Here is a 13,396-nt window from a genome sequence, read left to right as displayed (position 1 = left end):
CATGGCATTTTATCACAGTATGGCAAGTGTCTCCAGACAAACATCAAGGAAGGATGCTCCTTTCTCAAGCCCAAATCATCTTAGTTATGTGGATTTTGTTAACATTTTATAAATGACTGTACACATAGCAATCTCAAGGGCAGCCTTTAGATGTGCTGATTATAAATATTATTATTCCTTATATTATGAACCTTGATTGACTTTGGAAAGGGGGTATTGCACTGTTTGTGATTTTGAAATAAGAATATTCTATTGATAATCTGAGTACTACAAAGATGCATATGGCTTCCTCTCTCAAAACAAATAATGATCGTGATGTTAAAAAAACAAAAAGCAATAAAACAAAGGACATACAAAAAAATTATAGTAATCTTGGAAATGGATTATTTACATTTTAAACATTTTTCAGAGGGTGAGATATCTATTAACATGCATGGGTAAACTCACATCAGTGACCAGAGATGGTGAACTTTTTGAGAACAGAGCATTTTCTTAATGGCCTCTTTCATATCTTTGTTTCTCAGGCTATAGATTATAGGATTGAAAAATGGGGCAAGGACAGCAAACATTAGTGCAATCATCTTCTCCAGTAATGGTTGGAAGGTCACAGAGAAGCGCAGGTACATGAGAGACACACTGCCAAAAAATAGCACAAAAATGGTGATGTGGGCTGTGCATGTGGAGAATGCCTTCTGACGGCTCTCACCAGATGGAATTTTCAGGACCACGGTGATGATTTTTAAATAGGAAAGGGTGATGATAGAGACACAACTCAAGATGGAGATAGCATGGATGACATCTTCAACCAGAATCATAGATGTGTCTGTACATGCCAAGAGGAGCACAGGTTCCAAATCACAGAAGAGTTGGTGAATCTGATTGGGGCCACAGAAGGGTAGAGTAGACATCCACACAATCTCTGGGAGGAGCATGAGGAAGCCAAGGGTGAAAGAGCCTGTGGAAAGCTGTGTGCATAGTTTTGGAGTTATAATGATTGTGTAGCAGAGAGGGTTACAGATGGCAACGTACCTGTCAATGGCCATCATTGTGAGGACTAAGCCTTCTGTGACCCCAAAGGAATGGAAAAAATACATCTGCAGTAGGCAGCCAATGAGGGAGATGGTTTTCTCTCTGCTGACAAGGTTGTAGAGCATTTTGGGAATGGTCACTGTGGTGTAGCAAATCTCCAGGAAGGAAAAGATGCTGATGAAACTATACATGGGATTGTGCAGACGGACATCCAGCTGCACAGCCAAGAAGATCATAGAGTTCCCAATAACAATGAACAGGTAGACACAGAGCAGAAGGATGAAGAGCAGGAGGCCACCATCATCAAATTGAGGGAAATCAGAAAAATAAAATTCTGTCACCTTTGTCTGATTCTCCTTATCCATATTTTCAGAAGTTTTTTGGCTTCTTCGAGGAATAAGTAAATTAGAACTCTAGTAAAGGTACAAAGAAAAAAATCAACCATCTAAGCAACCTCAATATTAAGCCAATTAAATCGCATATATGATGAGTTGTTTAGAAAATTATAATACAGATCTCTCAAATTTGCATCAGTTTTGGTATGAATATTTAGTGTTCTGCCTATCTGTGTTTTACAAGAAGTACTTGTCTATTTAGAAATATAAATTTATATATGCTATTTAATTATACTTTGGCAACTTCTATTATAAAGGAATAGTTTATAACTGCCTTTCACTATATAATATAAGGAAAGTTATTTTACATAAAATAATTTACAGAAACTGTCATTGTGATATTAATTTTCCTAGTAATATTGTAACTTTTAAATACACCCTTTGGGAAGGAACATTGAGGACTAAAAAGGAATGTTAATAAAATAAACGATTGTGGGAGGGTCAACAGGAGAGAATTGTAAAGTGAATATTTTAAAGACTGTAGGGCAGGTGTTTTTTCCTAATTCCGTATTTTTGTTACATTCTCATTAAAAACAAAAAGTGAAATATACTGGGTGTAACTTGCTTGAAATGCCACAGTGTATGCCATTTCTGTGTATAAAGTAGTCTAGTCTGTACTCCAAATGAGAGTTTTTAATAGCTTCAAAAATATGACTCAGATGATGGGTGGGATAGTAATATCTCAAAGGCTTTAATCAATAATTCATATCCAGAGACAGGCCTAGCCATGTATTCAGATATTCTCACCTGTGTCCTTATGATATAGGGACCATTGATCAGCATGCCACAGAATTTATCATATTTAACACTATGGACATTTTTGATCACACAATTATTTACTGGGGATTATGCTTGCCTTCCTAAGTGTTTAACAACATACGGTATGCCAATAGCCCAACCCATTCCTAGTTTTGACAAGCAAAACTGCTGTGCTTGCAGGGAAGTGAGCATAAATGTTTGCTGTCAAGACTCTTCCCTATATGGAAAATAAATTTTGATGCTACACCAGTTGATCAAGATGTGAAAACTGAATAGGAATACACTTGGCCCTTTGCTTAAAGGGTACAAGAATATGAGGAGACAAAATACCTCCCTAAGTGTACATCCATCAGGCCCATGACTCATTCAGTTCTGTGTTCTTTTCTGAGGCAGGTGATCCATCACCGACTTTCAACAAAAAGTTACCTGTTTTATCTGTGAAAGTTTTGTGCATATAATCTTTCTGAAAATTCCACTCAATCTACTAATCTAAAGCTAGAGAATACAGCGAACCTTCTAACGACAGGTTTGGTGGTATTTTTATGACTGCTTACTAAAATATTTTTGCATGATGGAAGGGTAAGCTGTGTCTTGTCAAATTCAACTCCTTGATGGTGAGAGATCTGAAGCCTGGAAAAAGCGAAAGCTATTGATAGCTACTGAAAAGAATCAGTCTTCTGGGAACTGATTTTAACATAATATACACACTCTTGTAACCACGGAACACGTATCACACACAAAGAAAAGTTATCCTAGTAAGCACAAAAGCAAGGCTTGTGAATGCTTTCTAGGGATTCTGTAAAACATTAGATGAATAACTAAAATAAGAAATACAAAGAACACAATCCCCTTTGGTGTTTCTTCATGAAAACTTTTTACTAAAAATTGATTCTTACAGATAAAATAATCTAGGTTATAATTATCTCTTGCTTTACACTGTTATCTGAATCTATTGATTTCAAATATGTCTTGGTCCAATTCAATCCCTCAGATACTGAGGTGATTATATTTTTTAAAGATTAATTTATTTATTATATATAAGTACACTGTCGCTGTCTTCAGACACACCAGAAAAAGGCATCAGATCCCATTACAGATGGTTGTGAGCCACCATGTATTTGCTGGGATTTGAACTCAGGACCCCTCAGAATAGCAGTCAGTGCTCTTAACCACTGAACCATCTCTCCAGCTGGATTATTATTTTTTACATGCAAACATGTGGGTATGTTAAACACAAACAAAGAAAGAAACAAAGAAACAAAAATTACTGCAAGGGTGAGGAATGATTGAAAGGCTCCAAAGCTTACCTCTTGGCTTAAAGAAATAGTGTGAATTTCAATATCTGCATCTTTTACATTTAGCATCTGGTATTTTTTCTGTTTGGTATGACATAGCACATGTATAACTGTGCAATGAGTCAAATAGTCAGTGGTACACCTCACAAATCACAAGATCGAAGCGTGGCAGAAGGAAAAAGGGGGAAATTATAACAAAAAGATTCTTCTATTTCCTGGGGAGGGGGGCAGTCAGAATCTTAAGTAGCAAGTTATAATTATTGTTTGAAAATTTTGTTAAGTAGTAAGTCATAATTATTGTTTGAGAATTTTGTAATTCATAGTTATCTTTTCTGACTCTAATGTATAATTGAACTCAGTATTCAATATCAATGAGAAATGCTATAAATTCAGTGTCACAGATGCAATTTAATCGGTTGATTCACATAGAGTAGGTTGATTTCACGGATGAAATGTAAGAGATCAATTCTTCTCGTATTTGTTGGGATTCTCTGCAGTCAAAGAACAGACTGACCTGCCTAAAGCTCCAGCCTTGAGCTACAGTCTTCCCACGTCAGTTACAGTCCTCCCACCTCAGCTCAGTCCTCCTACCTCAATTAAAGTCCTCCCACCTCCTGTGTTTGCATCTCCTTGACAATTACTCTGCAGGTCTTTCCATCTTATATCCACCTCTTCCTGAATCCCCTTTCCAAAATATCTTCATTTCTTTGCAGACGAACACATAGGAAAGTTATAACCGCAACACTGGATTTCTTGGGGATAAACATTAGATAAAGGCTTTATTTTGACACACTCTTTTCAGTGCCTAGGGAAAAGCAACTCATACCCCAAGTGCCTAATTAGGGAACTGTTGTTTCCACACTTCTGTTTCACAAAGACTCCATACCTATGGGAAGCTAGGGTTTTAAGTCATGCTAGATAGCAGAAGAAAGTTGACACTTGTTTATCTTTCCTGGAATTGTTTGGAAGAATTGTTTCTGACAAACAATGTCAAAAGTCTGAGTCAGAGGATGAACTAGGAACAAAAGGGTTGATGCTCACAATGTATCTTTCAAAGTGTAAGTTCTCTTCAGCATTAGTCATTGTAACAGCTATGAGAAGAACATGATTCTGGAGTACTTGAATATATTCAACTTCAGTAGAACTGCACCAGAAAGATCCAGAAGATCACAGGACCATTAACAGTAGTGGCAAAGGTGAGGATCTCCCTGAGATTTACCATATTCTAGTGACCCCAAAAATCTCTCCATGGTTTGGAAAAGTCCAAATAATATAATGGGTAGGATATATAAGTAGAGGAATATATTTATATACCTTTACTCTTTTTTTAAAAAACTGAAATTGGACCTTATATTTACTTAGAGGAGGATAATGCCAGAAGAAAACTAAATGAATAGCACATTAAATTTTCTTCTCCTATAAAAATATATATGCAATGAGAATAAAACCTCACATGTAATGATAGCAGTGGGTGTAGACATGGGATAACATTTGAGTATTGTGCACAAAGTGTGCTTGTGTGTTTGCTTGTGTGTGTGTGTGTGTGTGTGTGTGTGTATGAGAGAGAGAGAGAGAGAGAGAGAGAGAGAGAGAGATGCCTGTGAAAACATCTTGCACTTTTATTCAAAAATTAGTTCTTCATACAAATTACTAAGCACGGAAAAAACATTCACAGCTTCCACTCTTACACTAGAAAAGTGAATTATTTTAATCGCTACTTAAATCTGCCTCCTGCCTTCAGAGAGATATGCATATTTATATATTTTATATATACTTATACAGCATATACATATTTTCAATTTGCTTTTAATTTTTTCTAAACAGTTTATTGATTTTTGGGGGGATTTCACACAATGCACCCTGATCATACTCACTTCCCACTACTAAAATCAGGAGCAAGACCAGGTTGTCCAGTATATCTGTGCCTATCCAGTACAGTACTTGTAGTCTTGGCTTGAATAATAAGACAATTGATGGAGATCAAGGGGATACAAATTGGAAAGGAAGAAATCAAAGTGTCTTTATTTGCACATAATATGATGTACAACAGTGACCTCAAATATCCCACTGAGAAACTCCTACCACCAATAAACACTTAATGCTAAGTAGCAGGGTACAAAATTAACGCACAGAAATTAGTGGCCCTCCTACTACAAACTAACAAACTAGAAATACACTGAAAAATAAATCAGAAAAAACTTTAACAATAGCCTCAAATACTATAAAATATCTTCGGAGTAATTATATACAAGCAAGTGAAATACCTGTATGCTAAAAACTTAAAGTCTTCAGAGATAAAAACTGAAGAAGACAGCATAGGCTAAAAAGATATGCAATGCTCATTGATTGGTAGGATTAGTATAGTAAAACTGGCCATTCTCCCAAAAGCAATCCATGTATTCAATGTAGTCTTGATTAAAATTTGAATGTAATTCTTCACAGATTTTGACAGTTCTGAACTTCATATGTAAACACAGGAACCCCAGGATAGCTGAAGCAATCTTTAACAATTGAACTGCTAAACGACCTGCCATTTACAAGTTCAAGTTGTACTCCAAAGCTCTAGTAAGAAAAGCAGCATGGTAATGGTTGGCATAAATACAGACTTGCAGATCAATGGACTGGAATTAAAGATCCAGACATAAGTCCATGCACCTATGGGCACCTCATTTCTTTCTTCTTTCTTTTCTTTTTTGCAATGTAACTAGAAATGTACAATGGGAAAAAACTGGATCTTCAACATATAATGCTGCTCAAAATGGATGGCTGCATGTAGAACAATCCAAAGAGATTCATACTTATCACCCCGTACAAAACTCAACTGTACATGGATCAAAGACCCCAACATAAAACCAGGTTTACTGAACTTGATAGACAAAAGTGGGGGATAGTCTTGAACTCGTTGGAGCGGCAGATCAGCAGATGTTTTGTTTAGAACACTGTGAGTGTAGGCGTTAAAATGAACAAATAATAAATGGGACATCGTGAAAATGAAAAACTCCTGTAAGGCAAAGAACAGCATCATGCAGACAAAGCAGCAGCCTACAAAAAAATGGGGAAAAAACTTTTACCAACTCCACATCTGAGAGAATTTTAATATCAAAAATACACAAAGAGCTAAAAAGCCAGAAAACCAAGAAAGCAACCCAATTAAAAAGTGAGTACATATCTAAACAGGGAATTCTTGAAAGTGGAATCTCAAATGACCAAAAAGCGCATAAAGAAATGTTCAACTTCTGTAGGCATCAGGGAAATGCAAATCAAAACTGCATTGAGATTCCACCTTAACACCTGTCAAAATGGCTAAGAGCAGCAGCACAAGCGACAGCTCATGCTGGCAAGGGTGTGAAATAATGGGACAACTATTCATTGCTAGTGGAAGTGCAAACTTGCAGAGCTACTGTGGAAATAAATGTGATAGTTCCTTAGAAAGATGGGGATCAATCTACCATAAGATCTAGCTATACCACTCTTGGGCACATACCAAAAGGACATCATCCTACCATAGAGACACTTGTTCAACCATGTTCATTGCTGTTGTATTCACAATAGTGAGAAATTAAAAACCACCTAGATGTACCTCAACCGAGGAATGAATAAAGAAAATGAAGTATGTTTACACAATGGAGTACTACTAGGCTGTTTAAAAAGATAACATTGTGAAATTTTCAGGTAAATGGATGGCACTAGACAAAAGTCCTTAGCAAGGAAAGTTAGACTCAGAAAGACAAATATGGTATGTTTTTGCTCATATGTGGATATTAGCCGCTAAGTAAATAAATGGCAAGTTACAATACCTAGGCTTAGGGAGATTAGGAAAAGAGAAACTGACAGGAGTTGGAGGACATGGATCTCCCTCAGAGGGAAAAATAGAATAAATTTTATGGATGGACTGGAGGCATTGGGAACTTAAATGGAAGGATCAGGTGGGAAGGGAAAAGACACAGACAGACAGCTAGAATTGATGGGTATATGATGGGCGATGTGGAAATAGTGCAGTGGATACTTTAAAATATATGAAGGCAATAGCAATAAAGTCTCCAAATAATGGAAAAAACAGAATCCCAACTGGCCATCTCTAGACACTAAACAAAGCTTCCAGTACTAGGCATGGATTACAAACAATTAAATCGTGGCTTCAATTGGATCTATCAGATCTTCTGTGATTTCAGCCCTGTGCTCAGTTTTTACTGTACAGATACATCTTTCATGACCATTGTAAAGCCTCCTTCCTTGTAATTGCCCTGACTTATATTCAGATCATTGTGGTGATTGTGGGGATGCACACATCCCACATAAGATCGATCACATGCATGTTATCTACCTTGTTGTGTTTTTCTTCTTTCTTTCTTCCTCTTTCTTTCTTTCTCTTTCTTTCTTCCTTCCTTCCTTCCTTTCTTTTCATTCCTTTCCTCTCCTTCCTTTCTTCTCTTCCTTCTTTCCTCTTTCTATTTTCTTTCTTTCTCTCTTTCTTTTCAGTGTAGCTGTAAAGAATTTGAAAGGTAAATAAAATATCCAATAAAAAATGAGAGAAAAAGCTATGAGAATTTTAGGGTGCAATGACAGACAAGGCATTCATACAGTTCAGAAGAATGATAGCATCCGTGACTTACTTTACTATCATTCTATGTGATAGTAACCCTAAGTCACTTAGTTTCTTTGACTGTCCCCATGTATTATTGGTGGTGAATGAACTCTCCTTCTGTGTTCATTTGGAAATAAAATCTAGTGCAAAGGACATGTGTATTAACCTATCCCTGGGACAATTTATACAAAGATATCAGTAATTATTAACAACAAAAACAACAAAAATAGGCAATAACAGCAGCAGCAGTACTACTATTACTAGTAGCACACACACACACACACACACACACACACACACACACACACACACAAGCCTTATGTAAGTAACCACAAAGAATCAGAGGTAAATAAGTCTTCCTCATTTAAAAGAAAAGAAAGATGAAATGATAAGAATAGATGTTATGTCAGGTGCCTAGCAAAAGCAGATTGCCTTACTTGGTTGGAAGTTGAGGTTGAGGATTAGGGAAGTACTTTCAAAAGGACCCAGTAACTCTTGCTGTGATGGGTTTCATCCACATCTGCACATGGCTACCTCACTCTAGCTAGAGTAGAATGGGACTTGCTTTTCATCTGTTAGGTTTTATTTGTTCTTCCCTGTGTGTTAAATTCTGTTTCTCCTTAACCATAAAATCAGGCTCAGTGTTCTTCCTAAATTTCCCTTAAACCACTGGCTTCTATACCAACACAAGTTTCAATAGTGTGGCCCACATTTGCCACTGTTAATCTGCCTACTTTAGTAGTCATCATATGCTTTTATAATTTGTTTTATAGCACAGACTTACCATGTAGCATACAATTTCTCTTATTTTTCGCATTTTCTTACTATTACCCAGAGCAATAATGTCCCTGTAGTTAGGACTATTAAGCTATGTTATTAATTATGTTAAATATTCAAACCAACCATATTATTTCTCTGCTGGCATTTTGGATAAGGCAGATTTTTGTTGTATGAAACTACTTTTCTTGCTGCTCGAGACTCACAGTGCACTAACTTTTAGCATCCTTTCCTCAATACTGAGAGAGCCATCTAGGATACCTCATAGGAAATGTTCTTCCCCAGTAGAAACTCAGTTCCTTCCATGATACTTAATACATCTTGCTGTTATTTTATTTCTTATGTGCCTTATTTGTACTTTTGGAACACAAAATTAAACTTTGAGAACACATACATGCATGCATGCGCACACGCGCGCGCAAACACACACACACACACACACAAGAATTAGAGAATCTCGTCTACTTCTGGAACTAAATAACTTATGTTACCTTTGTCATCCTGGCTCCATTTCTCAATCTCATCACCTGTGGTTTGAGAAAGAAGAAAATGGAATACACTGTAAAGTGACTTTTCCCTTAGTAGAGTAAGTAGGACTGGAAAGGAATGGGAAGTAGATCTGAAGCTTGGAGAATAAAACCCATACTGAAGTGCAGAATTTTACGAGTGCTGTTTTGTGCCCCAATCATGCTCTTTTTCTGTTCTCAAAGATGCCTGTTCTGGTGTTAACAGGAATGATGAACTATGCCTCTATATCATTGGTGCACTTGTTTACATAAACATATACCAGGCTCATGACTGCTACCTGTGTATTCTCCTACTTCCAACACTCATTCAGACTCCTCTCATGTTAACATTATGTTCCTGTCTTTCTCTTCTCTGCACCATGGCATAAGACACGCACTGCACAAAATAGTTCTGAAAACTATTATCGTTCAGCCAAATATGCTACTTTTCCCAGGGTTTAGCCCACTAAATCTGTCTGACTTCCCCTTGTATCCCTTCTTTCCAAACTGTCATATCTAGCTTGGGTTCCACATCTAGTGCCTCAGTCTAGATTTCTGATCACTGCCTAAATTTTCACCAACTAGGTCTCTGGTAGAACCCAATCTATACCCAAACCTGCAGGCATCTCTCATGTCAAATCTAAGCCTTCTTATTCAGGCAATTATTACTATTACTATTACTATTACTATTACTATTACTATTACTATTACTATATTCTAGCCTTGGATCAAGAAACACAAAAACTTCCTTTATACAAGCCAACTGCCCTCTGTCATTCCACCCAGGCGCTTTCAAATCTTACTCACCTCCACATCCACTTTTCTTTGTGAAACTGTTCTGATCGTGTGAGAATTAGAACTAACCAAAGAGTCTACAAGTCTACAGACCCCCATCCCATCATGAAAATACCATTATGAAATATCAAGCAAGTATCTATCCAAACATGACCAGTCTCATAGACATATTTGAAATTGAGAACTACCTAGATGAATCTTGGATGCAGAATTTAAAAGAACAATACGGAACTTCATCAAATATTTTGAGGAGTTTCAAGAAGATACAAAGAAACAGCTCAATGTAATTAAGTGAGCTTCTCCTGCCTGGAGTTGAAATTTTTACTGTTTAGTCTTTGGTTTGCAGATGGAGCATTGCCATGTGCGTATTTAATTCACAGATTTATATTGTTACAGATTTATTGGGTAAAGTTTACATATATAAAACTAACATTATTTAGACAGAGCAGATTATAGTTAGAAATATATATATATATATATGTAACAATACTCAGTTAAAAAAATAAGCCATGCATTTTTTTAAGAAAAGAGCAAGGAAAGGTTTATGGAAGGAATTGGAGAGAGAAAGGGGAAAGAAGAAATGATGTAATTACATTGTAATCTCAAATATATATATATATATATATATCCTGTTATTGTTAATGCTTTTCTATTGCTTCACCAGCAATAAATTCCCTTGTCATCCATCATTCCTCAAATACTGTTTCTTGACACAAAAGGAAAAGTTTTCTCCTTGTGCAACTTATTTAATCTGCAAACTCAGTTCAGCAACCACAGACTGGCCACTGTATGGTGTGAAATAGAATTTCAGCCTTAAAGGGGTTTCATAGAGATTTCTAACCTAGGTAATCCACCACATTTTACGTTACCATTCCCAATATTTTCTTTATATTGACTCTTTTTTTGTAAATAAAAGCACCCTGAAGTGAATTTGCCAGAATCATCATTATTTCGACCCTGAAACTAAATCAAATCTAGAACTAAAGCCCAAATCAGTTTAATGACTTGATTAAGGTTATGTAAGTATCTATAACACTTTTTAAATTTTCTAATTTTTGTTATTCACTTCCTCTGTATGTGTATGTTTGTGTGTGGCCATTGCACATGATACCAGGTATATGGAGAAGTCAGTGAATGACTCTGAGGGGTTACTTCTGTCCTGTCATCTTGTGGCATCTGGAGATTGAATTCAGGTCCTCAGGCAGACAGACATGTGCTGAACTATCTCATAGAACATAGTAATGCACTCCTGGGGTCTCTACTATAATTTCTGTCTCCAAAAAATAGGTCACTTTACTTAATATACTTGGAAAAAAATGGAAATTTGTTTCTTTGAATATTTTAAAGAAACTTAGTAGTACTTAATGTGTCTTTGAGTAACTAGGTTTTTCTTCTCTGTGTTTCCTAATCTTTCAGTGACTGTGAATCATGAGAAGTCCATTGAATAAAGAGATTTTATGACCAGGAGTTATAGATTTCTCGTTGGCAAAGTAGCATAGACCCAGGGTGTGAGCCTATATTTTTATTCTAGTAAATAAACATAGCATTAAAATATGCCTAATAACTAGTCACTATGCTCTTAAATCAATGTATCATTTAACCATCATTGGAGATGTTTCTCCTTGTAGTAGATGGTAATTAAAATAGAGACTCACAATTGGTCAAAGTGTAGAGGATAAGAATTTGGAGTGTGCTGCTCCCAATAAAGGAGGTTCCATAACACCCATTCTGCTCAAAGATCAAGAATCTATGCAGAAGTGAAGGCAGAAATATAAGAGCTAGAGGTGATGGATAAATTCAAGGAAACAGTGCTTTCCAGACTCAAAAGGAGACACGGGAACTCGCAATGACTGTGACAGCATGGCCAAGATCTCAGCAAGCTTCAACCAGATAAAATATCAGCATGATGGAGGACTGGTATGCACAAAGTCTTACCAACAGCTGACAAACTATTGCATTTGATAGATTCTGGGACAAACTCAGTTTTCCTTAATAATATGAGCCTTGGTTTATAAAGCACACTCAAGGGTAGGCCCTATATCCAAAAACAGTTAGCCTACACAACACAAGTTTTATTTAAGATTTTAAAAGAAAAGAAAGAGAAGAGAGAAGAGGAGAGAGAGAGAGAGAGAGAGAGAGAGAGAGAGAGAGAGAATAAAGTTAGAGATGGAGGAAGCTGAATGTTGGGTGTAGATCTGGGAGAAGGTGGATGAGTGGTTTGAATATGATCAAAATGTCTTACATGAAATCTTCATATGTGAAATAAAAACATTATTATAAAATGTGTTGCATTGAAATTATAGAAGGATAGGTGGTGGGTGGTAATCTTTATGATAGTAGAAGTGCAAGTATTTGGGGAGATCCTTTAGATCTATAGAATTAGTAGTATTGCTTTTGAAATATTTATTTAGAAATAAATCTATGTTGTTTGGGTTTCTGTATATGAAAATGTAAGAAGTAATTTAACCCCATGGAACTGGAGTTATAGATAGTTGTGAGCCACCTTATGTGGGTGCTGTGATCTGAACTCCACTCCTCTTCAAGAGTAGAAAGAACTCTTAACTGAAAAACATCCTTTCAGTCGTCTTCATATCGTCAAGATTTTATGCTCTACTTAAAAAAGTATTCAGATGCATAAGCATTTATTAATATTGGTTTGTAGGTAAGCCTCTACTTTCTGGTAGTCTAAGTTTTAGTATTATTTTTATTTTAGAGGAAACAGCTAGTTAAATAAAATAATTAGAGCAATGTAAACCTGTTTCCTAACAGCAGCCCAGCTCCTATGCTTTCACACTTTAGGATGTAGACATATAGAACCTTTAACAATGACAGACTAGGACAGACAAGAAGACACCCCACTCTTTTCACAAGGATGCTCCCTGACTGGTTATGTTTTAATTTGAGAAATATTTTGTTACACACACACACACACACACATATAATATATATATATATATATATATATATATATATATATTCACAAATGTTATTCTAAATCTCAGGATAAAGATGAACTGGGTGGATTAAACTTATTAAGTCTAAGAGAAGAATTTTTACTATCAACCATATGCTAGAAAGTATGCATTGTGTTTACAAGATTTTTGACATCACTCTCAAAAAATACTTGTCATAAAACAAGTGATTGCATAATGAAATTAAGATTCAAGGGGTTGGTTTATCTCATCAATACCAAGTAAAATGTGTCATTCAATAGAGACAGAGCTTAAACTCAAGTCCATAGAATTTCAAAAATAT

General features: G+C 36.0%; 1 protein-coding gene across 1 annotated transcript; it reads right to left on the bottom strand.

Annotated features, from left to right (window-relative positions):
* Window positions 1-443: 443 nt before the first annotated feature.
* On the bottom strand, window positions 444-1,394 carry Or6k14b (olfactory receptor family 6 subfamily K member 14B). The gene has a single exon (NM_001000912.1). The coding sequence runs from the start codon at window positions 1,392-1,394 to the stop codon at window positions 444-446; it is 951 nt and encodes a 316-aa protein (NP_001000912.1).
* Window positions 1,395-13,396: the final 12,002 nt, after the last annotated feature.

The sequence above is a fragment of the Rattus norvegicus genome, chromosome 13 (assembly GCF_036323735.1).
Source record: "Rattus norvegicus strain BN/NHsdMcwi chromosome 13, GRCr8, whole genome shotgun sequence".
NCBI classification, from domain to species: domain Eukaryota; kingdom Metazoa; phylum Chordata; class Mammalia; order Rodentia; family Muridae; genus Rattus; species Rattus norvegicus.
The sequence above is the reverse complement of the archived record's forward strand: the minus strand, read 5'-3'. Positions and strand labels throughout refer to the sequence as shown.